Genomic DNA, 22809 nt, shown 5'->3' on the forward strand with positions numbered 1-22809 from the left:
TTCTCTCTCTCTCTCTCTCTCTCTCTCTGTCTCTCTCTCTCTCTCTGTCTCTCTCTCTCTCTCTCTCTCTGTCTCTCTCTCTCTCCTCTCTCTCTCTGTCTCTCTCTCTCTCTGTCTCTCTCTCTCTGTCTCTCTCTCTCTCTGTCTCTCTCTCTCTCTCTCTCTCTCTCTCTCTCTCTCTCTCTCTCTCAGACTCTTTCATCTTTGTGACGTTTCAAAGATTTTTCCTCTTTGATGGAAATTCACTCAAAAACTCAGATTTTGGTTTTCAAAGATTTTCGTCCTTTCAGGATCGACTTGATTGGTCGACTCCGTCAGTTCAGTGCTCTCAAAGAATTGGCTTTCTAAAATCAATAATAAAAACAATAATGAAAATAATAATGCAGATTGTCACCACACTGACCTGTCTGTCCCTCTCTGTCTCTGTGTCTTCGTCCGTCCTCGTCTTCCTCTTATTGTTGGTGTTTTCCTGTCGTTCGCCCGTCCGATGGAGATTCTCTCGTTTATCTCCTCTCCTGTCGCTCCGAGAGTGAGGTCAACTTTTATAGTCTGTCAGCCAAGGACACGCACACAAACACACACGCACACAAACACACACGCACACACACACACACAAACACACACACACACACACACACACACAGATAACGATGTCATCAGCAACGTTCATTCATGCTTGTAAACACACAGCTGCATGAAAATGGACAATCAATTAAAGGCCCCCCCACACACACACACGCACACACACACACACACACACACACACACACACACACACACACAGAGCTGAACTTCTCTCCTTGTCGTTTGTTCTTCTTCAGGATGAACATTAAGTTAATTAAGTAATTTCTGTGTGTGTACTTTTACTGTGATGTCATGTTTTATCCGCTTTGTCGGTTTTCAGCTTTTCTCTGGACTCTGGTGGACAGTGGACGCTGGTGGACTGTGGACTCTGGTGGACAGTGGACGCTGGTGGACTGTGGACTCTGGTGGACAGTGGACGCGGTGTGGACCTCCATCAGCCTTTAACTGAGTTAAAAACGTCCAAACACAGACGAATGAGAATGAAAAAGTGGAGATACGAGCTTTTCCCGGGATGAAAGCAGCGTATCAAACAGCACATGAACCTTTGTTCTCCACTTCGCTGCCGCCGCCTGTTAAATGTCAGCGGGCAGATTTGGCAGATTAACACGGAGCCGACATGTCGTCATGGGAGAGGAGACGGGATTCAAACCTGCGGGTCAGGGTGTACAGTTACACACACACACACACACACACACACACCTTCTCTTTGTCCTGCGCAGGGTTTATCTCATTTAACGGACCACCGCGGACAGGTGAGGACTAATACGTCCACCTGGAACCGCTAAGGCTCCGTGTCCTCCAAGGAGTTCTCATCAAGCCTCGACGTCCTCTGAGACATTTTCAAGCCTCGACGTCCTCTGAGACATTTTTCAAGCCTCGACGTCCTCTGAGACATTTTCAAGCCTCGATGTCCTCTGAGACATTTTCAAGCCTCGACGTCTTCTGAGACATTTTCAAGCCTCGATGTCCTCTGAGACATTTTCAAGGCTCCATGTCAGCGCAGAAGTTTTCCTGAAGCCGACACGTCCACTGAGTTTTCTTTAAGGCTCTACAACACTCTTCAATGGTCTACATCTACCAAAAATGTCCACCAGGAGCCCCTCTTAAAGGCCCAAATGTCCATAGAAGTCTTCTAAAGGCCCTGTGTCAACTTGTTAACCAGGGAGTCCTCAGTGTCCACAAGGACGCCCTTTTCAAGACTTTATATCAGAGCTTCTCTTTAAGGCTCGAGATCCTAAAGCAGCCTCTCGTCAAAGTTCTTCATCTGAACGAATCCTGGTGTCCACGGAGGCTCCACGTCCTCCAGGAACGTCTCTTTAAGCTGTCACATTTGCTCAGTGTCTTCTACTCTTTGAGCTTTGCGTTCGTTTGTGGACGCAGAGCTTTTCTTTAGAGCTCTACGTCCCCAAACAAGCAGCCCGTGTCCACGAGGCGCCTTTGCTTAAGGTCCTGCACTGACCTTGACCGTCTCCCAAAGGCACGATGTCCAGGAAGACGTCTTCTTTAAGGCTCTTTGCCCACCAGGAACCTCTTTTTAGAGCTCTTCATCCAGGCCTCACGACAAGGTTTTCCTCAGAGCTCCACTTCTATGTGGAGCCACTCGGCCACCAGGACAGGAATAGTGTCTTCAGTGAAGACGCCCCGTGGTCCATCCAGCTTCTCCTGAGCGAAACCACCTCCGTTTGTGCTCTCACTCGTAATATTAACAATAAAAGCACAAAATGTTTTGCTTTTTTTGTCGTTTGGTGATGTTTTGTAGTATTTTGGTGTAAAATGTATCTCTGAAACAAATATCTTTTCTCTTTTTACTTCCAAATAATAGTCAGTGAACGCTTCGTTTGTAACGTCCCTGCTTCCACGTCACGTTGCGCTGAACAACGGCGCTTTGAGTGGAGAGATTATCTCAAAAGGTTTCTTTATTTCTGCTTCTACAGCTTAACTGAAGCTTTTCCAATTCATGTCAGTCATAAGGTCATTTCTCTGAAGGGCTCTTTTTTTGTCTAATGGAACAAATTGAGCAGCTTCTGGAGGCAGACGGGTAAATACGAACCCATTAGACCGATGTCACAGCCTTGAAGCTCCATTCAAGCCATTACGCAAACACCCACTCACGTTCGCTGAGGAGGAAGGAGGTAATGGCCTGATGGAGCAACAGTTGGATGAGCTGCACTCAAGGCAAAGACACATTATCAGAAGAGGAAGCTCTTCATCCACCAGCCGCTGCCACCAAAGTCAGTCTGACTCTGAACGTCGTGTCGCCGCTGCTGATGTTCGAGTCGGCAAAGGGACGATAGAGCAGACGATTGAAGGCTGAACAACACAAAGCTTTGTAAAGAGGAGACGGACCATCCGAACCGTCGAGCAGCTGAAACCACACATGAAGCGAGAACGAGAAAACGCTCCAGTTTGGAAACGACGGCAGTCTCCGTCCTGACGAGCTGACTGACAGCGGACACAGAAGAGTGACCTTGCAGTGGACAAGAAGGACAACATGAGACGCTCGAGTGAACAAAGTGAAAGTCAAAAACAAGAGTTATGCACAGCAGAGAACAATGAAACATGCTGTTAAACTACATAATGCAGGCAAATACTGCATATCCCAGAGTGCAAGTACACAGTACAAACTCTGTGTGTGTGTGTGTGTGTGTGTGTGTGTGAGACAGCGGTGTCACCACAGTGCCCCCTGCTGGTCACAGGCAGTGTGTGCAGACTGTTTGTGAATGGAACAAATCCAGTTTTAGAAACTGAATGTAGCAGAAATAAACCTTCACTCCAGGTTTCAGTGCAGCACTTTGACTTGTTATGAAGTATATTTATACATTATACACTTTCACTCCCTCCACTCCTCATTTCAGTCAGTAAATCCCATCAGCCCCTGCCTGAGGACTCGTCCAGTTCCTCTTTGATGATCAGAGACTTCATGTAATTTAATGTGCAGGTGTGTTTTTGTACTCACGGCAGGTAACTATTTGCTCTGTATGTGACACCTGTGCCCCCAAAATGCACACAGTGTCTTTAAATCCAGATGAAGCGGAACTCCTGAACTCCTGAGAGCTGAAGGTGAAGGTGGTGCACAGGTGTCGCCACTCACAGGTAAGCACGCCATCCTCTTATTGGTTGTATTTAGAGCTGAGAAACTAAAACGCAATGTGTCCATTCATGTATTTTCAGGAGCTGTGACTTGGAGTCCTCCAGCATGTGGTGAACAAGTGCTGCTGGGTGCTCAGACGCCCCCCCCCCACACGCCTGAGTACTGACGTCCAGGTGCAGCTGCATCACCTGTGAAGAAACGTCTGTTAGCATTCAGCAGGTTTGTGCGCGCTGTCGTCGTGCTGCACCGAGGCCACAGCCCTGTGGCCCGGTGAGCGTATTTTCAATCCACTCAAGACTGTTCTGCAGCAGTGCATCATGGGAATGACTGTCCAGAAAAAGAAATCAATTCAGGTATCGTTCATGTATTCATTCATCGAAATGAAATGTATATTGTTGTTTATTGTGGGTGCGTAACATGACAATACAGTGGACTCTAATATTACTTGTCAAATGTTGATCAGTAAATCATTTTGTCGACGTTTGAATAACTAATGATGAACAGGAGAACAGTTGTTTTCAACCTGTTGCACTGTGTTAACGAGGTAATGGATCTGACCGCGACTGAAGGACTTTATTTTTGTTCAGGAGCTGAAGATGTGCTGAGTCCAACCTCATTCATTGTTTCCACGCAAAGCACAAAACGCCTCAGCATGGATGAGCTGTTGTTGTTGTTGTTGTTGTTGTTGTTGTTGTTGTTGTTGTTGTTGTTGTTGTTGTACTCCAGTTCTTTAGCACAAACAAACACTTCAGCTTGGATTAAAAGAAAAGACAGTGAAAATATAGAGCATTGCACAACAAACACAAAACACGTGTAATAATGTTTCTGAAAGTGTTTTATCAGGAGAGATCAGATCAAAATGTTTCCACGCGGGGAAACTCTCTCCTCCTCTCAGGCTCCATCGAAACGCTCCTTCATGTCTCACAAACCAACAAATCACCGACATTAACCCACGAAGTGTGAGCGGATCCACTGCGGCCAGAAATCGCGTCGACACTCGAACCGCTTCCTGATCCAGCGAGGCTTCGACGTCAGCAGTGACGTCATTCATCAACGGTACCTGGGCAGCGGTACTTCCTGCGGCTAACATGCTAATTTCTTCCGTCTGTGTCACGTTGTTTTATCAGATTCAGTCTCAGTGACCCAGCAGAGTCTGTGTGTGTGGATAAACGTGTTGAAGTGGACTTTGTGTGAACTTCCGGGATGATTCACCGCAGACTCATCTCCTGTTTGCCAACGATGCAACCGGAAGTTAGCCTAGCCTGCTAACAGGAAGTAGACGGAGCCCGGCCTCACGGTGCGAGTGGGAGCAGCTTCGACAGAGACCGAAGAGAGCAGACAGTTTAACGGAGTGTGTCTGCAGGAAAAGCTGCTGTGAATCAGTAAAATGTCTAAAGTCCAAACGCTGAGAGCTTTTGTGGAGCAGCGACTAACTGCGGCTGCTGAAGAGATAATGGAGCTGTTTGGAAGAACGATAGCAGAGTACGAGGAGGAACTTTGTGGACAACGAAAACTACTGGACGCTGTTTTCCAGCCTGAAGTCCGCTTACACAGAGCAGGTTTGACTCTTTGCTGCTTATTCTCACTGCAAACTGAACTTGAGTTACTTGAGCGTAAAATGAGCTGAAGGTGTGAGACTGTGCTCTTTCCAAAGGCTCCTTTCTTCTTCATTGTCTGAAGGAAAATGAGCGTCTGCGTTGAGGCTGCAGTCGTTGTCCAGATTGTGTGTTGTGGTCAGTCTGAAGTGAGACAGTGTGGACTCTGTGTCTCAGCTGTCCGTTCGATCCGATGAGCCGACAAAAAGAGAGCTGCGTTACTTTTTTAGAAAATGGAAGAGTTGAAGGTGGATGGACGACGAGACAAACTTCACTTGTTCTGTATGTTTGTATTTTGAGTTTGAACTGATTTCCAGCTTTGTTCTTCAAAATGTGCAACATGTCTTCACACTGAAGGACGCAGAGGTGTCAGTGGTTTCAGTGCGAACAGGAAATGACCTTCTTCTAAAAGGTGTGTTTGTGTTTGATGCTCCTCCACAGACGTCCAGCTGCTGTCGGCGAGTCCAGAAGAGGATCCCCCTGAGCAGCAGGACTGGAGCCCCCGTCTGGACCAGGAGGACCCAGCAGAGCTGCCACACATTAAAGAGGAACAGGAGGAACTGTGGAGCAGTCAGGAGGGAGAGCAGCTTCCAGGGCCGGAGGAGGCCGACATCACCAAGTCCACAGTCCCTCCTGTCCCTGTGAAGAGTGAAGAAGAGGATGAAGAGAAACCTCAGTCCTCACAGCTTCATCAGAGACACGCTGAAGACATGAGGACAGAAGCTGATGGAGAGGACTGTGGAGGACCAGAACCAGCCAGGAGCTCAGATCCAGACAGACATTTAGAAGCAGACAGTGAGGACGAGACGTCTCAGTCCTCTGACCCTGAGACTGATGACAGCTGTGACTGGGAGGAGACCAGAGGACCTCAGTCAGGTTTAAAGCCTCTGCAGAACAATGAAGTACCTGTAAGTGATGTGAAGTGTAACACTGGACAAACATCATTCAGCTCCTCTGAATGTGCTTCAAGCTTTGACCACAGTGGAGTCCAAACAGCAGAGAAACCGTTTGGTTGCTCAGTTTGTGGGAAAAGATACCAACATAAGAAATCCTTAATGAATCACGTGATTTTTCATTCAGAGGGAAAATATTTCAGCTGCTCAGTTTGTAAGAAAACCTTTCCGTGGAGAGGAAATTTTATGAGGCACATGAGGATTCACACAGGAGAGAAACCCTTCAGTTGTTCTGTTTGTGGTTTAAGATTCAGACAAAAGCCACATCTGAGACGACACTCGACTGTCCACACAGGAGAGAAACCCTTCAGTTGCTCCATCTGCGGGAAAGGATTCAAACATAAGGAAAGTCAGAGAGAACACATGAGATTCCACACAGGAGAGAAACCCTTCAGCTGCTCTGTCTGTGGTTTAAGATTCGGACAGAAGTACAATCTGAAAAGACACTCGACGGTCCACACAGGAGAGAAACCTTTCGGCTGCTCCGTTTGTGGGAAAAGATTCGACCTGAAGGGCTCCTTAAGGAATCACATGAGACTTCATTCAGAGGGAAAACGTTTCAGCTGCTCCGTTTGTGAGAAGACTTTTCAGCAGAGAGGACATATGATGGCGCACATGAGGATTCACACGGGGGAGAAACCTTTCGGCTGCTCCGTTTGTGGTGAAAGATTCACTCAGATCGCTCATATCGACCATCACGAGTGTGTTGGTGAGAGCAGAGGAAATAAAGAAGCCGCAGAGACGCTTGTTGAGACGGTTTCTTCCAGCAGGACTGAAGCTCTGAGGACAAGACTTGGTTCAAAGCTGTGATCCAGACTCTAAAACACATCATTTAATTGTGCTTTTATTTTGATCTGCTTTATTTTGTCACTCAGTCGTAAGCGGCTCTGTGTTTGATGTGTTTCACCAGTGAGACGATAATTTGTTTTTTAAAGAACAGGCAGCTGGAGTGGATTGTTCCTGGAGGCTGGACTCCACCAAAAACTCTGTTTCTAACTTCATTCGCTGATTTGAACCGAATCATATTTTTAGTAGAAAATGTTTCACTTCCGATGCAACAGTTGGTTGTTCTTCCAGTGGAGGAGACCAGACCTCGAACTTCTGTGTCCACGCCTGCTCGATGGCCACCGAGCTCACCTGTCCTGCACGTTGAGTGTAAATATGTCATGTTTAACTCTAATTACGCTTGTTTGTTCGTTATCTGCTTCAGGTACAGTTTAGGGGCGTTGGCGCTGCGCTGAAATGAGGCTGAACTAGTTTAAAGAAGCGTTTTTATTGCTGATGTTTAACGCTCATTGTCACCAGAAGTAGCACATGTTGGACTTTCACAATAAGAGCGTGATGCCAGTTTGGTTACCGGAAATGATGATGTGTTGGTGAATGATGGTGACTTGACAGAGTGAGACAAGTCTGAGATCTGTGTGCTGAGTGTGTGAAAGGGTTTGTTTATTATCGACCTCATTTGATTGTCGTCTGTTTACATTGTTGTGTTAGAGGTTGAGTTAATTCACGGATATGTTTATTTATCCTTCACTAAGTTGTATTTGTTGTCCTTTTTCATGAACTGATTCCTGACACCAGGAACTTTTCAGTCTCACGTGTTTGTTGCTTCAAAACTGATTAAAATGAGACAAAAGTCTTTTATGTCACTTTGGACAAAATGTGTTGTTTTGAATTCATTTCTGAATGAATGACTTTCGCTCACGATTCAACCACGAGGGTTTCATGTCCATCAGCCTGTCCAGTGGGGACGTTGTGGGTGTTTTGTCCTCCAGTCAAATTGTGCAATTGTACACTTTCAAATAAAGTTGAACACAATGTGAGTCGGAGTCATAATTGAAGTTTTCTAAAAGTGGAAGAAGAGTTCATTGGTGCATTTCTGCTAGCTGATGAATGCTACGCTAAGACTGCTCGAAAGGCATTAGTGCTAATTAAATCTACAAACCAATCAGAACACATCAATCAACTCTGAAGTTCAACTCCCAGATGAAAGTCCCAGTGTCCCAGTGTCTCAGCGTCCCAGCGTCACTCAGGCGTCACGAGTGTGTGGTTTTTGAAGGCTGGTGTCCAAAGGAAGAAGTGAAACTGTCCTCGAGACAACCTGCTGCTGTCTGCTCCTGTAGCTCAGGCTGAAGGAGGACGGCTCAGGAGTCAAAGGTCGTGTGTTTGAATCTTATGAAGCCGGCTGACTTTTGAAGGTCCACGCTCAGAGTGAAGAGTCCAAAGCGCTCAGAGACCAGGTCCAAGCATGAAGAGGATCCGGTGGCGAGGTGGGAAGAGCTGCGGCTGATGATGAAGAGGCTGGTTTGAGTCCTGCCTGTTGCTGGTGATCGTCGTCCTCCGCAGGAGCAGAGAGATAAAGGCAAGGGGTTATTATACTGGAGACCACCACCGGCTAAAACTTTATGAAAAACACTGATGACAAGAAGCATCATAATACTAAGAAGAAGAATGATGAAATAACAGTAATCATCAAAACGACAGTAAAATGAAATTATATATAACAGAATTTAAACAGTTTTGAAATAATAAAAATAACTGGGATAAAGAGAAGGTGAGTTTATGTGAGACCGTCCCAAAACGGTGGAGGAGAAGAAGAAGAAGAAGAAGAAGAAGAAGAAGAAGAAGAGGCAGTTTAATGTCGGTCTGTCTGGAAACGGCTGATGTCAGAGGGTTGTTTAAAGAGACATATACAGTCTGTCCACATGTCCGTGAGACACATGGTGGACATTTAAATTTCCTTTTCAAAGGAGAGAGACGGCTGTGGCTCAGGAGGCAGAGAGCTCGTCCGTCAGTCACATGTCGAAGCGTGTTTGTGCAAAAACTGAACCTCAAACTGAGAGTGCGTGACGCCGTTTAACGTTCATCCCCTGGCGGATATGCAAATGAAGCCTGATGTTTTTGTTTGTTATCTGTGTTTCAGTTAAAAAAAAAAGGGGGTGGGGTGGGGGCGTGGCCGTGGTCGACCTTCGACCTTGGACGCAAACGCTAGTTTGAGCGGAAAATGGCGCGTGTCATGGCGGCTCTGCGAGAAGCTGTTTTTCTAACGAATTGTGGAGAAAAACAACAGAAAGAAAACAACAGGAAGACGTGGAGAAGTTCGTCGTGAGTTATGAGGTCAGTCGGAGGCTCAACGGCCACACACACACACACACACAAACACACACAAACTGCGTCCGTTGCTTGCTAGCTTAAATAGCATCTATGCTAACGCCCGTGCAGCGCAGAAGCTAACGAGCGAACTTAAACGAAGTGTTCGCGGCGAATAAACGAGCGACACATCGGTCAAACTCGACCGAAAGAAAGAAAGAGGAGAAGGTTGTAGTTTATTGAGAGGAGGGAAATGTGTCTTTTCTAGTGTTTTTGTTTACTTTTCCACCCATTGCTGGCAGCGGTAATCAACGCCACCTGCTAACAGGTCGCGAGCGTCAGGTGGAAAGAAGCGGCAGCTTCCGTGAAACACGGTGCTCACAGGAAGTTTGAAACGAGAGTTTAAGAAAGTCATTAAAGTCTGAAAGAATTATATTTCATTTCCACTCCCCCCTAAAGTAAAAGAGATCAACTTCAAAATTTTAAATGAAATTTACCCAACTAACGAATATCTAAGATTAAGATTTAATTTTGATATTAATAATTGTGTTTTCTGTGAAGAGGAAATGGAAAGTTTGGAACATCTTTTCTTTTATTGTGAGTCAGTGAAATCTTTGTAGAATGAGATGCAGAGCTGGCTACAGTCCGAGGAGATTGAGTTACCTTTAACAGTGAAAACTATTTCTTATGATGTTTTTGCTGATAATAAGAATGTGGACTTTGTTCTCAACACTCTGCTGTTGTTTGTTAAGTTTTTTATTCATAAATGTAGATATTATAAAACCAAACCGTGTTTAATTCATTGGAGGAACGAGTTGAAACTCTGGAGTAAATCACTGAGTCTTGTTAAAGAAAAGAAAGCCGTTAAGCTATGAAACATTTAAGTTATTCTGAAATGGCTCCTGTGTTGCGTTTGACATATGTTTTGTTTTGTTTTTGTTTATGAACATTTATATCATATTCAGATTTAGGCCTTATGGTTTGTGTTGCTCAATCTAAGGCAGAATGAATGTACATTTGTATAACTTTTCTATGCCTTGAATGTTTGTATATATTTTCATTAAATAAAAAAAATAGTTTCCTGGTGTGTGTGTGTGTGTGTGCGTGTGCGCGTGTGTGTGTGTGCGCACGCCGTCAGCACAATGTTGTCACTTCCGGAAATGAGGTGGTCGTTGAATTTGAATTCACTCGGTGATTTAAAGATGTTCAGTTTTGCTGTTTTCGCTCCAGATGGGGAGAAAACAAAGTAGGAAAAACAGAGAAGACAGATGAAAAACGGTGTTTGAGCGGTGGCTTTGTTTCTTTAACACAGAGGAAAAGTTCATTAGGAAGCCAGAAAGACGCTGGAGATGTTTCTGGAGAGCAAGCGGTGATTAACGCACCTGTGGCTGAAGGTGAAGCTAACGAGCTCACTAATGATGCTAGCTAGCAGCGTTAGCTTTAGCGTTTCCTTTATTGATATATTTAGGCTTTAAAAAACATAATTAATTAGTCTGTGTTTGTGTTTTTGGAGCTGAAGCAGCTGTGTGAGGGTCTAACATGAGCTGGAGGCCCCTGTTGACCCCCAAGTGTCCCCCCCCCCCCGTGTACAGGAAGTGGAGATAATACACGAAGTACACATAGTAATTAGTGGTAAATTGATGCCAGATTAAGCAGAGTTTAGTTTAGTACAGTGGTGTAATGTAATGGAGTACATGTACTCAAGTGCTGTATTTGAGGACAGATTTTAGGTACTTGATCTTTGCTTGATTTATTTCTGTATTTTTTTAATCTGTTGCAACATTAAAGTGATGACCAGATTAATGCATCAATGAATATAATCCATGCACTGTGTATTATTCCAATGGCTGGTTCTGCATCATGAGTAGTTTTGCTTTTGGTATTTTAAGTATATTTAGATTCTTATAGTCCAGACAAATTTTGAATGCAGTACTTTTACATGTAAACTCATACATGAAGTAAGACAATAAAAGCTTGAAAACAGGATTTTAAAGCCAGATTAAGTGATACTGTATAGGCTGAAAGACAGCTGCTGACCACCAGCTCCAAGGCTCCTCCTGGAGCTCGATGATGTTTCCTTTTATTTAGATGCTCATGTGCAGCACTGACATCATTTCTTCACGTGTGCTTACGTTTACACATAATAAGTGACTAATGTCACGAGCATTTACCACAACAGAACATCCAAAGGCTTTGACAGGAACACAAATGGTGTGAGAAATATGTGATAATGTCTGTTTTTGTGACTGTTCACCTGGAAGACGTGATTCTTTGTTGGTTTAAATGAAATGATTAACACAGATGTAATCCAAAACAAATAAATGTTTTGTAGGTGAGGAAACCAGCCTGAATCGGGGGGTGTCGAACATGAGGAGAAAGGAGCGGACTCCCTCCTGCACCTCCTCCACTCTGACGACCATCAGCTCATCACAGGTAGATCAAGTCTGACGCCTGCACTCAATGTGTGATAATTCCCGATGATAATCAGGGGAAAAAGCAATCCTCACCTGTGTGGTATTGTTTTCTGTCAGAATAATATATTTCATATATTTAATCATTAATGAAGTCAGCAGATTTATGTGTTTGGTCGCCTTTTGTCACTGTGAATCTGCTCCAGTCCAGCAGGTGGCAGTAATGAGGCGTGTGTGGACAGCACAGAGCTGATTGGAACACCTGTGCAAACTGTGGAGCTTCAGTGGAGGTAAGACGGATAATTAGGAGTCTGTGAGCTTTTTAGAAAAGATAAAACATGTTTCTGTGGGTTAATGTCACGTTTTGGACCAAATATGAGTCGGTCAGAGTGTTACTGACGTGTGGACCGTGAGACCTGGTGGTGAGTCACCTGAATCACGTCAGTTTGTTGTGTTGATTGTACCTGCCGTGCTGTTGTGGAAGATGTCAAGAGTAGAAGATACGTTTAAGTCAAGTAGTCGAAAATCATTTCCAGGCCACAAATACTGTGTTTAAGGACAATTTAGAGGTAATAGTACTTTGAGTATTTCTCATTTTACACTTTGTGCTCCACACATTCAGCTGACATTCAGTGTTTAATGTCCAGAATCAAATAATGATACAAAATCTAACCAACAAATGCATTTCTGCTGAATATTATGGAGGAAAAACATGTATTTATGTGGAGGTGATTCACAGTTCATTCAGCAGCTTCATTTCTTTGACCGTGCTCGTCCACACGCTGCCACCCTGTGGTCAGCTGGCGGAAGTGCAGCAGAAATGTGTCAAACCAAGATGGCGGATCAGCTCCAGAGCGTCTTCTGTGTCCTTCATCAGCAGCTCTGTGGGTCAATAAGACGTGGAAACTCAAAGAAAGAACTTAAAGAAAGTGGAATCAGAGAATTGTGAATTAAAGAATGAGTCAAACCGATAAATCAGTTATCAGTAATTTATTGGTTTGTTAAATTTCATCATTTTTGAGCTGAAAACTTTTTCTTTCTTTGATTTCTTCTCTCTGAGAGCAGAGCAGCAGCACAGTTTGATCAAAAGCAACAGAAATGTCTTAAATCAAAGAAAATGTTTTTAGTGCCGAGAGCAGCAGGAAGACTTTTTGTGGACAACCTGCGGTGTCCTATTGTGTCTCTCACTCCTCTGTCCCTCCTGTCCTCAGTATGCTGTGGAGTCTCAGGTCCGACCCCGAGGACAGCGTGCTGCCGTCTCCCAGGCCGGGACCGGATCCAGACATGTGGTGTGTGTCCAGGGAGAAGAGACTCTGAGACCTGAGGACGTCCTGGAGGTGATGGAGGAGGAGGGCGAGTCCATCACCGTGGTGATCAGTGGAGTCAGCTGTTCAACATGGCCGCCCGGCCGTCCAGAGGAAGGTACGTGCATGAGTCGCAAAGGCAGAAGTGTGTGACATGTTTCCTGTGAAGTTTTCTGATTTAGAGGCAGGAAGTAGCTTTAAAAAATAGTGTTTTAGTAGAATTAATTATTTAATTTACACCGAGTCATGTTTTTAAAGTCACAGTGACAGAAAAGGAGGAAAAAGCCTGTTTTTTATTTTTTATTTTTCTTTATTTTTTTTGCTAGTTTTACTGTTTTTCACTGTATTTTTCATCAGTCGGAGCGTCTCAGCATGTGGAGCGTCCTGACGCAGCGTTTTGTCTTCGCCTTTTTTTTTTTTTTTCTCCTAATTTTTGTCTGACTGGCACTTCAGCCCACAGGCTCCAGTCACAGGACAGTGGTTCAGATGTCCTCATGTCCTGATGTGTCAAATGTGCATGAATGTGTGTTTGAAAGCTCATTCACAGGAGAGCGAGCGTCAGGGTTCAGAGGTCTCGGCCGCTCTCACTGATACGGCCACTGAAACGAGTCAATTCATTTTGAGCTTTTGTTCTTCATAAACTTCATTTAACGCAGCATTAAGAGTGTGGCAGTAAACACACACACACACACACACACACACACACACACACACACACACACACACACACACACACACACACACACACACACAGCTGGACCGTTGCCTAGCGTGGATCCTGTGCACACAGAAGGCGGCAGCGGCGTCCCTCAGCCAGCCGAGCCTCAGCACTGTCTCCCTCTGCGTGCGACCAAGTGACGCTGTGGATGAAACGAGGTTGTTCACCTGATCTGGAGACACATTGGTGCTCGGGGGTCGGGCGGGCGGTGGGGGCGTGAAAATAAAATGAAATAGTTAAGTTTTCAAAGTGCCTGCCTTTAATGTGTCAGCAGTGACTGAGTGTGAGCTCACAGAAAACACTGATGTACTGGAGGATGACATGCTAATGCTAACAGATGTTGGAATGAATGACCGCCAGGTGCTGTGTCGAATAAAGTTTGTCCTCATGAGACGTACTGTAAGCGTCCTGTTGTCCACATTCAGCCCCTCAGACAGCTCCAGCTCTTTGTCTTGTGCCTGTTAGCAATTAGCTCATCCTCCTTTGGTGAAGCAGTCAGTTTACTGAGCTAGCACGAGCTAATTAGCTATCAGCACTTTGAGTGTGTGTTTTAGCATCTTCCCGCAGTAAAAATGTGTGAATAAAAAAAGCAAAGCAAACATTCAGCTGTGTGTTTTTATCTCTCTTTGGTGTCTTTTCATTGAGGTTTTAAAATGTCCATTCACTGTTGTGTGTCCAGCATGAGCAGCGTTTGTCCACCTCATCACGTCACAGCTGACTGAATGTCACTTCCTGTTCTGTGCAGGACGGCGAGGTGGACGGCGAGGAGCTCCAGAGGAGTCTGACCCGGTCCGGTTTCACCGGCAGCTCGTAAGTTCACGTCCCTCCACAAAGAGGACGATTGTCTCCTGACTCACAGCTGTCAGGAGTTAATGTCCAGAGATTATGAGCGAGTCAGGTGAAATAAAGGTTCAGGCTGCCGCTGTGGTCCTCTGTGGCACATTGGGTCCATGAACCAGTTATCTGCATGTATTAAATGTCCTGTTAGTGAAGCAGTTATCGATGCCTTATTTATCATAAGTGATAAATGTGCGCGCACACACACACACAGTCATGGATGAAAGTATTGGCACCCCTCTGGAAGTGTTGGTTTTCCAGCTAAAGTCATACACTTTTGGAGTTTTTTGGATAAAAAAACCAAACCAGGATCATTTCATGATGCTGTGGGGTGTGAAAATGTTGGCACCCCTTCACAACAAGTATCTTTTGTCTTGATAAAAGCACATTTCTTATTGTTAGACTCTTGTGTTCAGGTTATGGACAGTCACACTTCAGCTCTGGTAGCTTTCCTGACAAATATCAGTCCGTTGCTAAAGGACAAAGGGCTCCATTGGACTAACATTGCTATTATTGCACTGATTCTGGTTTGGCTATTCTATCAAAAACCTCTAAAAGTGTGTGATTTTTGCTAGAAAAACTTCAAGAGGGGTGCCAATACTTTCATCCATGACTCTATGTCTCTCTCTCTCTAGTCAAACCTCTGTTATTCCAGTGAATATATGGGGATGCTGAGACACACTGCTCTGGAGCAGCTGGAGGTTAATTGCGTCACTCACGGTCTCCTTAATTGTTGTTATTTAGGGAACGGAGGGTCTTAATCATTCACTTTACACGCCGATATGTTCCAGCCTCCCGCTGGGCCCAGCAGAGCCCAAATAAAGTCTTTCTATTGGTCATAACTGGAAACATGACGGTTGCGTCCTCAAGCTTCTCGGCGTCTTAAAGGGACTCGTTGTTTGTCTTTTCACTGATGTGTGAAGTCAGTGATCCAGCTGTTTGTTTAGATGCTTTTCCCTCTTCAGGTTACAACATGGCAGTGTCCCACCGCTTCGGTCACCACATGCGCTCGTTAAGGGACTGTGTGGAAATGATTAGGGGGAGCGGGACAGCAGGAGGGTTATGTGTGGGTGGAGGGCAGTTTTGGGGGCTTCAGAGCTCACGTCACACACGAACATTAGCTGATGAGCTCCGGACAGAATCAGCTGAGGCCGACGGCAGCGCCATGACTCGTTTATAACAGTCACAAATAGGATGAAGTAGAATCACAGAGGGGCGACTTGACATGACCAACCTTGACTGTTTCCTCTCTTCTTTGTCTTTTTCCTGCCTCCCTCTTCTCTGTCCATCACTGTTTCTGTGTCAGAGTGGCTGCCTTACGTTTACCACCAACACGTGTTTGCGCTGCAGGGACGTTGTGGTCATCCTCAGCATGTTTACCAACAAACAGCTGGAGCCGTCCAGAGGCTGGGAGATGAAGCACGACCACACCGGCAAGGTGAGGAGCACACCTGCGTCTCAACGTTTCCATCGACTCAGAGGCTTAAAGGCTCTGGATGAGCTGAATTTAGTGGTTTAACTTGACAAAATGTGACTTGATGTGATCAAGTTGGAAAAGTGTCATGGCTTTAAGTATTGTTGAATGATTTGTGGGCAGCTTTTATTTTAGGGCTCATAGTGTCACATTTTCCTGCCACAGAATGCAGATCGTAGAATATTAAAGCATAGTAAGGAGTCAAAGCTGGGATCGAGTTCAGGAAATGTCAGAATTTCCTGTTGGGAGGAAGAAAACGGGACATTCATCAATAAATGAACAATGATGTGACTAAAATATGAGAAACAAACTTGAACAGAACAAATCCAGAAATGCTGGAAATGCCTGTGGAAATAGATGTCAGTGTTTTGTTCACATCACGTCATGTGTTTTAGTCCTGTGAGGTTAGCAGAGTCCACTCATGACTGCAAAGACACAGATAATCAGAAAAAAGACATGGAGCTTTATTTATTTATTTTTTTAAACATTTTATTTATGAATGAAAATATTAAAATGATTTTAAGGCACAAAATGGTCCCAAAAATACTCCGACTGATATTCAGGATAGAGGCCAGCACCTGACCGGCCAACGCAGCCACAGCGCCACAGGCTTTAGGCACGGCTGCCATTTTGACTGTGGGCGGCAGCAGCAGCACCAGCACACAGTTCTGTTTGAATGGATGAAGACCCTCATCATGACGGCGCAGCCTTCACACCCTTCCCTTGTCTCCTTCTCTCCCCGATGTTTCCTTTCAACCTAGGTCACCTTCAGTGAATTCAGTCTCTTCCTCACTGTCTATCCTCTGCGCCTCCTCACGTCTTAAATCACCCCAGCTATTGTCAGTCACCTCGGGGATCACCTGTCTCTTTGCCACAGCACTCACCTGGTAGGAGACACATCACACACACACATACACATTATATAGTATTGAGAGCAGTCATGAAGGCCTTTTCTTTCCCAGCTGAGTTGAAGCTCATGTCTGTTTTCATATCTGGCCGATACAAGATCGATTTCAGACAGAAGCTGTTGTTTCTGGACAGCGACTTTTGACTCGTGGCAGCTGAAGTCAAAGGTCACAGGTCACATTTCATCAGCTGTAGATGGCTTCCACAGATGTAACGACATGGGCGTAAGATGACTTAAATGCTGGAGGAGAGTACGAGAGAGAAGACGCATGTGTCACTATGGGCTCAGGACACAGGAAGCTAATGTTAACCTAAAGTCATTAGCATCCAGTAGAGATGTCCACTCAGTGAGGAAACACTAAACTGTGGATGTAACGCTCATTAATGTCAGCCCACAGAATGATGGAGGTGGAGAAGTGAATGTGTGGAAAGAGCGGGGTCACAGTAGGTCAGATGAGGCCTTAGCTGTGGGAACTTTTCTAAGCGGTTAGTTTGGTTGTGTTTGTGTGTAAAGAGGTGCAGCGGGTGGAGAGTAGAATATTTTCTGACAGCCCGGTGTCTCGGCGAGCAACAGAGAGGGGTAACCTCACGGTGTCAACAAGCTCTCTGGCCGCGGAAACCTAACGGTGACAACGGAAGCGGCGCTCGTCGAACGGACCAGTTGCTCGGGTGAAGTCCATACAAACTGGTCGGCCACGAGTCGGAAAATGGGGACATCTAATAAGTGTGGTGGAACGCAGCCAACATGCTGGAGATCAGTTTCAAAAGCAGAATGATGAGCACCTGGTACCTGTTCACTGGTCAGATCTAGTTTGTGCTTTCACACGGTGACAGTGGTTCAAAGGAAACTAACAGTGTGAGATGAGTGTGGATCAGAGGAAAGGATTTAGGATTATATCTCAAATGAGTGATGAAATGGAACAAAGTGAATTTACTGAAGTGCAGCAGTAGGAAATGTGGCGTCCTTGTGCTTGACTGGCGTCTTTTCACGGCACCTCTACTAAAGTCCATTTCAGAGATCAATACTTTGACTTCGCATCGACCACCTGACAGCGTGAGCTCCTTTCCAAAAGACAATGTTTGCACATCAATCCTGCAGAGACTTTCTGAAAGGTGATGTTTCTCAGCTGGAAACAGTAGTGGATGAATTAGTGACTATGTGGATAAAAGTGTTACTTTCCCTCATGAGCGGTTTGAGCTGTTGTCTGTAATCATTGTGAGGTTTGGACCAAACAATCAACCAATGGACAAAGTCCACGATGGAAACGATTCCACGAATGCACGAGTCATAACAATCATTTCATGTCCAATAGTTTGTCCAGCAGTCACAGGGACATGTTTCTGCATGGATTACTTGAAGTCCATTTTACAGATTCTGCTTCCATAACTAACCAATGCAGGACTTGTATTTGTACGGTGTGGTATTATTACTTTTACTGAAGTAAACGATGTGAATATGTTGTCCTCCACTCTGTGCGTGTGTGTGTGTGTTGCAGGTTGGACTACAGCAGGCCTTTGTGAGAGGAACACAGCAGACTGTCAAACAGGTGTTAAGGTGTGGGACTGATAGTCCACAGTTAACGTGAAAGATAAGTGTTTGTGCAGGTTAGATGTGTAGGCCTTAGCTGTGCTACCTTTCTAAATGGTTAGTTTGGATGTGTCTGTAAAGAGTTGCAGCGGGTGGCGAGTAGAATATTTTCTGACAGCGGTGTCTCGACGAGCAACAGAGAGGGGTAACCTCACGGTGTCAACAAGCTCTCTGGCCGCGGAAACCTAACGGTGACAACGCAAGCGGCGCTCGTCGAACGGACCAGTTGCTCGGGTGAACTCCATACAAACTGGTTGGCCACGAGTTGGAAAAAAGGGATGCCTAACAAGTGCAGTGGAACAGGCTGGAGATCAGGTTGGAAACCAGAAACAGAACAGAGTAGACTGTCAAACAGGTGTTAAGGTGTGGGACCTTTTCTAAGTGGTTAGTTTGTATGTGTTTGTGTGTAAAGAGGTGCAGCGGGTGGCGAGTAGAACATTTTCTGACAGCGGTGTCTCGACGAGCAACAGAGAGGGGTAACCTCACGGTGTCAACAAACTCTCTGGCCGCGGAAACCTAACGGTGACAACGGAAGCGGCGCTCGTCAGTTGGACCAGTTGCTCGGGTGAACTCCATACAAACTGGTTGGCCACGAGTCAGAAAATAGGGATGTTTAACAAGTGTGGTGGAACGTAGCAAACAGGCTGAAGATAAGTTTTTAAAGCAGAAAGAGATGAGATTAGATAGAAGTTTATTGTGTTTGTCAGTGCAACACAGAGATAACGAAGGCAAACAAGAGGCAGGTCTCTGTGCTCATCGATGGAGAAGAGGAAACGGTGTCTTCAAACAAAGAGGCGGAGGACGTGGGCGAGGAAGAGGCGGAGCTGGCGGACGAGGAAGGGGACGTGGCCCCCCACGTGGTGATGGGGACGGCTGTTACATCTGTGGTAAGTGAGGGCGTTGGGCAGGAGGCTGCACAGACAACATGAGAGAGGACAGTGAAGAGTTGAGTTTAGGACATGTTGAATGTTAAACAGGACATGAGAGCAGAAGTACTGTTTCCATGAGACACTGGAGGCGGAGCTCTGTCCTCCATCCTGACGACAGAGCAGACATAGCTCAAGATCTTCATGTCAACCGTGTGCAATCAGCAAATGGTGAAGTCTGTGAAGAAAACGTGTCACTGAAAACATGAATAATTGATCCAGAAACAAACAAACAGGTTCAAGCTAAAGTGGTTTTGTCCCATGTCTGCCCAGTCTACCCTCTGGGAGGAGCCTTACTGGGAGAAGTAGATGTAGGACATGAGCATGTGACGGTGGGCTAAGTGCACGGAGCACAACTCCATGTCGTAATGCATTGTTTCCCAGCCTTTTGGAACCACAGCACATAATTTACATTAGAAAAATCACAAGGCACACCAGCAAACCAAAAAGTCACAAAAAATAAATTGATTGAAATATAATGAAAATGTAGTCTCAATTTACTCAGTGTACTGACTCAGTGTGAAACCTTGGCCTGTTTATTTGAACACAAAGCTGATATTCTTGCAGGAATTGAAGAAAGACATGCAGGAATATTTCACCCGATTGGATATCTAAGGGCAATGGCAACCTTTTACACGGCACTGACCGGTTTCACATAAAGCATTAATTAGCTGGACCGGCACAGAAATGAATAAAAACAAATTATTAAAAATACAACTCATTATTACCCTGAATGTAGTTGTAATTAGTGGGAGCCCTGCGCTTGTTCCTCTTCAACAAGAAGGCTTCATTGCCTCATTTGTGAGCCTGTGGCCACATATTACGCAGAGCCAGCTCGGTGCCTGAGAATCACCTAAAGCTTAAACCTGTTTTAGAAGTAGGACGGCTGATATTGTCTCTTCAATGTAGCTTTCTTCTTCTTCTGTGTCATCATTTGGGCTTTTCCCCTTCTGAAGAAGCTCTCCAAAGATGTTTTTTTTTATTCATTTTTGCTAGCTTGCGGGCTTATTTTTTACTACCGAATCATGTGAGTGAGACAAGCGGTTTGACATGTGTACAGAGGCACAGGTGGATGCACCTGATTTTCCACAAAAAAAAAAAGAAAAAAAAAGAAAAACTTATTTCAGACTCTGATGATCATTCAAAAATTTTTCTAAAGTGATTTTTAATTAGTGACCGGAATATCGTATACCCAGGGAAAATGTGGGGAAGGTTTGACGGTATCAAAATTTGGATACCACTCAACTGTAGTGGGAACTTTTCTAAATGGTTAGTTAAAAAGCAGAAACAGGACAGAGCAGACTGATAGTCCACAGTCTGTGTGAGAAGACTACAGTACAAGTACCAGTACACTATGAGTCACTGAGTGGGTGTGCAGGTTAGATCTGAAGGCCTTAGTTGTTTTCTAAATGGTTAGTTTGGTTGTGTTTGTGTGTAAAGAGTTGCAGCGGGTGGCTTGTAGAACATTTTCTGACAGCGCGGTGTCTCGGCGAGCAACAGAGAGGGGTAACCTCACGGTGTCAACAAGCTCTCTGGCCGCGGAAACCTAACGGTGACAACGCAAGCGGCGCTCGTCGACCGGACCAGTTGCTCGGGTGAACTCCATACAAACTGGTCGGCCACGAGTCAGAAAATGGAGATGCCTACCGAGTGCGGTGGAACGTAGCAAGCACGCTGAAGATCAGTTTGAAAAGTAGAAACAGAACAGAGCAGACAGTAAAACAAATGTCACGGTATGGGACCGATAGTCCACAGTGTATATGAGAAGAATACAGGAGTCAGTGAGTGGGCGTGCAGGTTAGATGTGTCGGCCTTAGCTGTGGGAACTTTTCTACATGGTTAGTTTGGGTGTGTTTGTGTGGAAAGAGTTGCAGCGGGTGGCGAGTAGAACATTTTCTGACAGCGCGGTGTCTCGGCGAGCAACAGAGAGGGGTAACCTCACGGTGTCAACAAACTCTCTGGCCGCGGAAACCTAACGGTGACAACGGAAGCGGCGCTCGTCGAACGGACCAGTTGCTCGGGTGAACTCCATACAAACTGGTCGGCCACGAGTCGGAAAATGGGGATGTCTAAGTAGCGTGGCGGAACGTAGCCGGCACGCTGATGATCAGTTTCTAAAGTAGAAACAGAACAGAGCAGACAGTAAAACAGTGTATATGAGAAGAATACAGGAGTCAATGAGTGGGCATGCAGGTTAGATGTGTAGGCCTTAGCTGTGGGAACTTTTCTAAATGGTTAGTTTGGATGTGTTTGTAAAGAGTTGCAGCGGGTGGCTTGTAGAACATTTTCTGACAGCGCGGTGTCTCGGCGAGCAACAGAGAGGGGTAACCTCACGGTGTCAACAAACTCTCTCGGGTTGCTCGGGTGAACTCCATACAAACTGGTCGGCCACGAGTTGGAAAATGGGAATGTCAAACTAGCGCGGCGGAACGTAGCCGGCACGCTGAAGATCAGTTTCTAAAGTGGAAACAGAACAGAGCAGACAGTGAAACAAGTGTTAAGGTGTGGGACCGATAGTCCACAGTTGATGTGAAATATAAGTGTTTGTGAAGGTTAGATGTGTAGGCCTTAGCTGTGGTAAGTTTTCTACATGGTTAGTGTGGATGTGTTTGTCTGTAAAGAGTTGCAGCGAGTGGCTTGTAGAACATTTTCTGACAGCGCGGTGTCTCGGCGAGCAACAGAGAGGGGTAACCTCACGGTGTCAACAAGCTCTCTGGCCGCGGAAACCTAACGGTGACAACGCAAGCGGCGCTCGTCGACCGGACCAGTTGCTCGGGTGAACTCCATACAAACTGGTCGGCCACGAGTCGGAAAATGGAGATGCCTACCGAGTGCGGTGGGACGTAGCAAGCACGCTGAAGATCAGTTTGAAAAGTAGAAATAGAACAAAGCAGACAGTAAAACAAATGTCACGGTGTGGGACCGATAGTCCGCAGTGTATATGAGAAGAATACAGGAGACAATGAGTGGGCGTGCAGGTTAGATGTGTAGGCCTTAGCTGTGGGAACTTTTCTAAATGGTTAGTTTGGATGTGTTTGTAAAGAGTTGCAGCGGGTGGCTTGTAGGATATTTTCTGACAGCGCGGTGTCTCGGCGAGCAACAGAGAGGGGTAACCTCACGGTGTCAACAAACTCTCTGGCCGCGGAAACCTAACGGTGACAACGCAAGCGGCGCTCGTCGATCGGACCAGTTGCTCGGGTGAAGTCCATACAAACTGGTTGGCCAACAGTCAGATAATGGGGATTTGTAACTAGCATAATGGAACCTAGCAAACATGCTGAAGATCAGTTTAAGAAGTAGAAATAGAACAGAGCAGACCGTAAAACCGGTG

The 22809-nt window shown here is 45.5% G+C and overlaps 1 protein-coding gene and 1 pseudogene across 2 annotated transcripts; one reads left to right on the plus strand and one right to left on the minus strand.

The window, feature by feature from the left end:
• Positions 1 to 4727, minus strand: part of LOC139351961 (pro-opiomelanocortin-like) — a 7062-nt pseudogene extending 2335 nt beyond the window's left edge.
• On the plus strand, positions 4707 to 8046 carry LOC139327958 (zinc finger protein OZF-like). Of its 2 annotated transcripts, none has more exons than XM_070958039.1 (2): positions 4707 to 5235; positions 5713 to 8046. In XM_070958039.1, exons 1-2 carry the CDS (start codon positions 5064 to 5066, stop codon positions 7032 to 7034), a joined length of 1494 nt encoding a protein of 497 aa, XP_070814140.1. In that variant the 5' UTR covers positions 4707 to 5063; the 3' UTR covers positions 7035 to 8046. The 2 variants fall into 2 exon arrangements, with proteins under 2 accessions (XP_070814140.1, XP_070814141.1); XM_070958040.1 differs by having other exon boundaries at positions 4944 to 5553.
• The last annotated feature ends 14763 nt before the right edge of the window (positions 8047 to 22809 follow it).

Source organism: Chaetodon trifascialis, chromosome 24 (assembly GCF_039877785.1).
Source record: "Chaetodon trifascialis isolate fChaTrf1 chromosome 24, fChaTrf1.hap1, whole genome shotgun sequence".
Classification (NCBI taxonomy): Eukaryota; Metazoa; Chordata; class Actinopteri; order Chaetodontiformes; family Chaetodontidae; genus Chaetodon; species Chaetodon trifascialis.

Bases quoted from the DNA above. Each gene is read 5' to 3' on its own strand.
- LOC139327958 (XM_070958039.1), top strand. From the start codon at position 5,064: ATGTCTAAAGTCCAAACGCTGAGAGCTTTTGTGGAGCAGCGACTAACT. The intron at 5,236-5,712 runs GTTTGACTCTTT...GCTCCTCCACAG, and splicing joins AGTCCGCTTACACAGAGCAG to ACGTCCAGCTGCTGTCGGCG.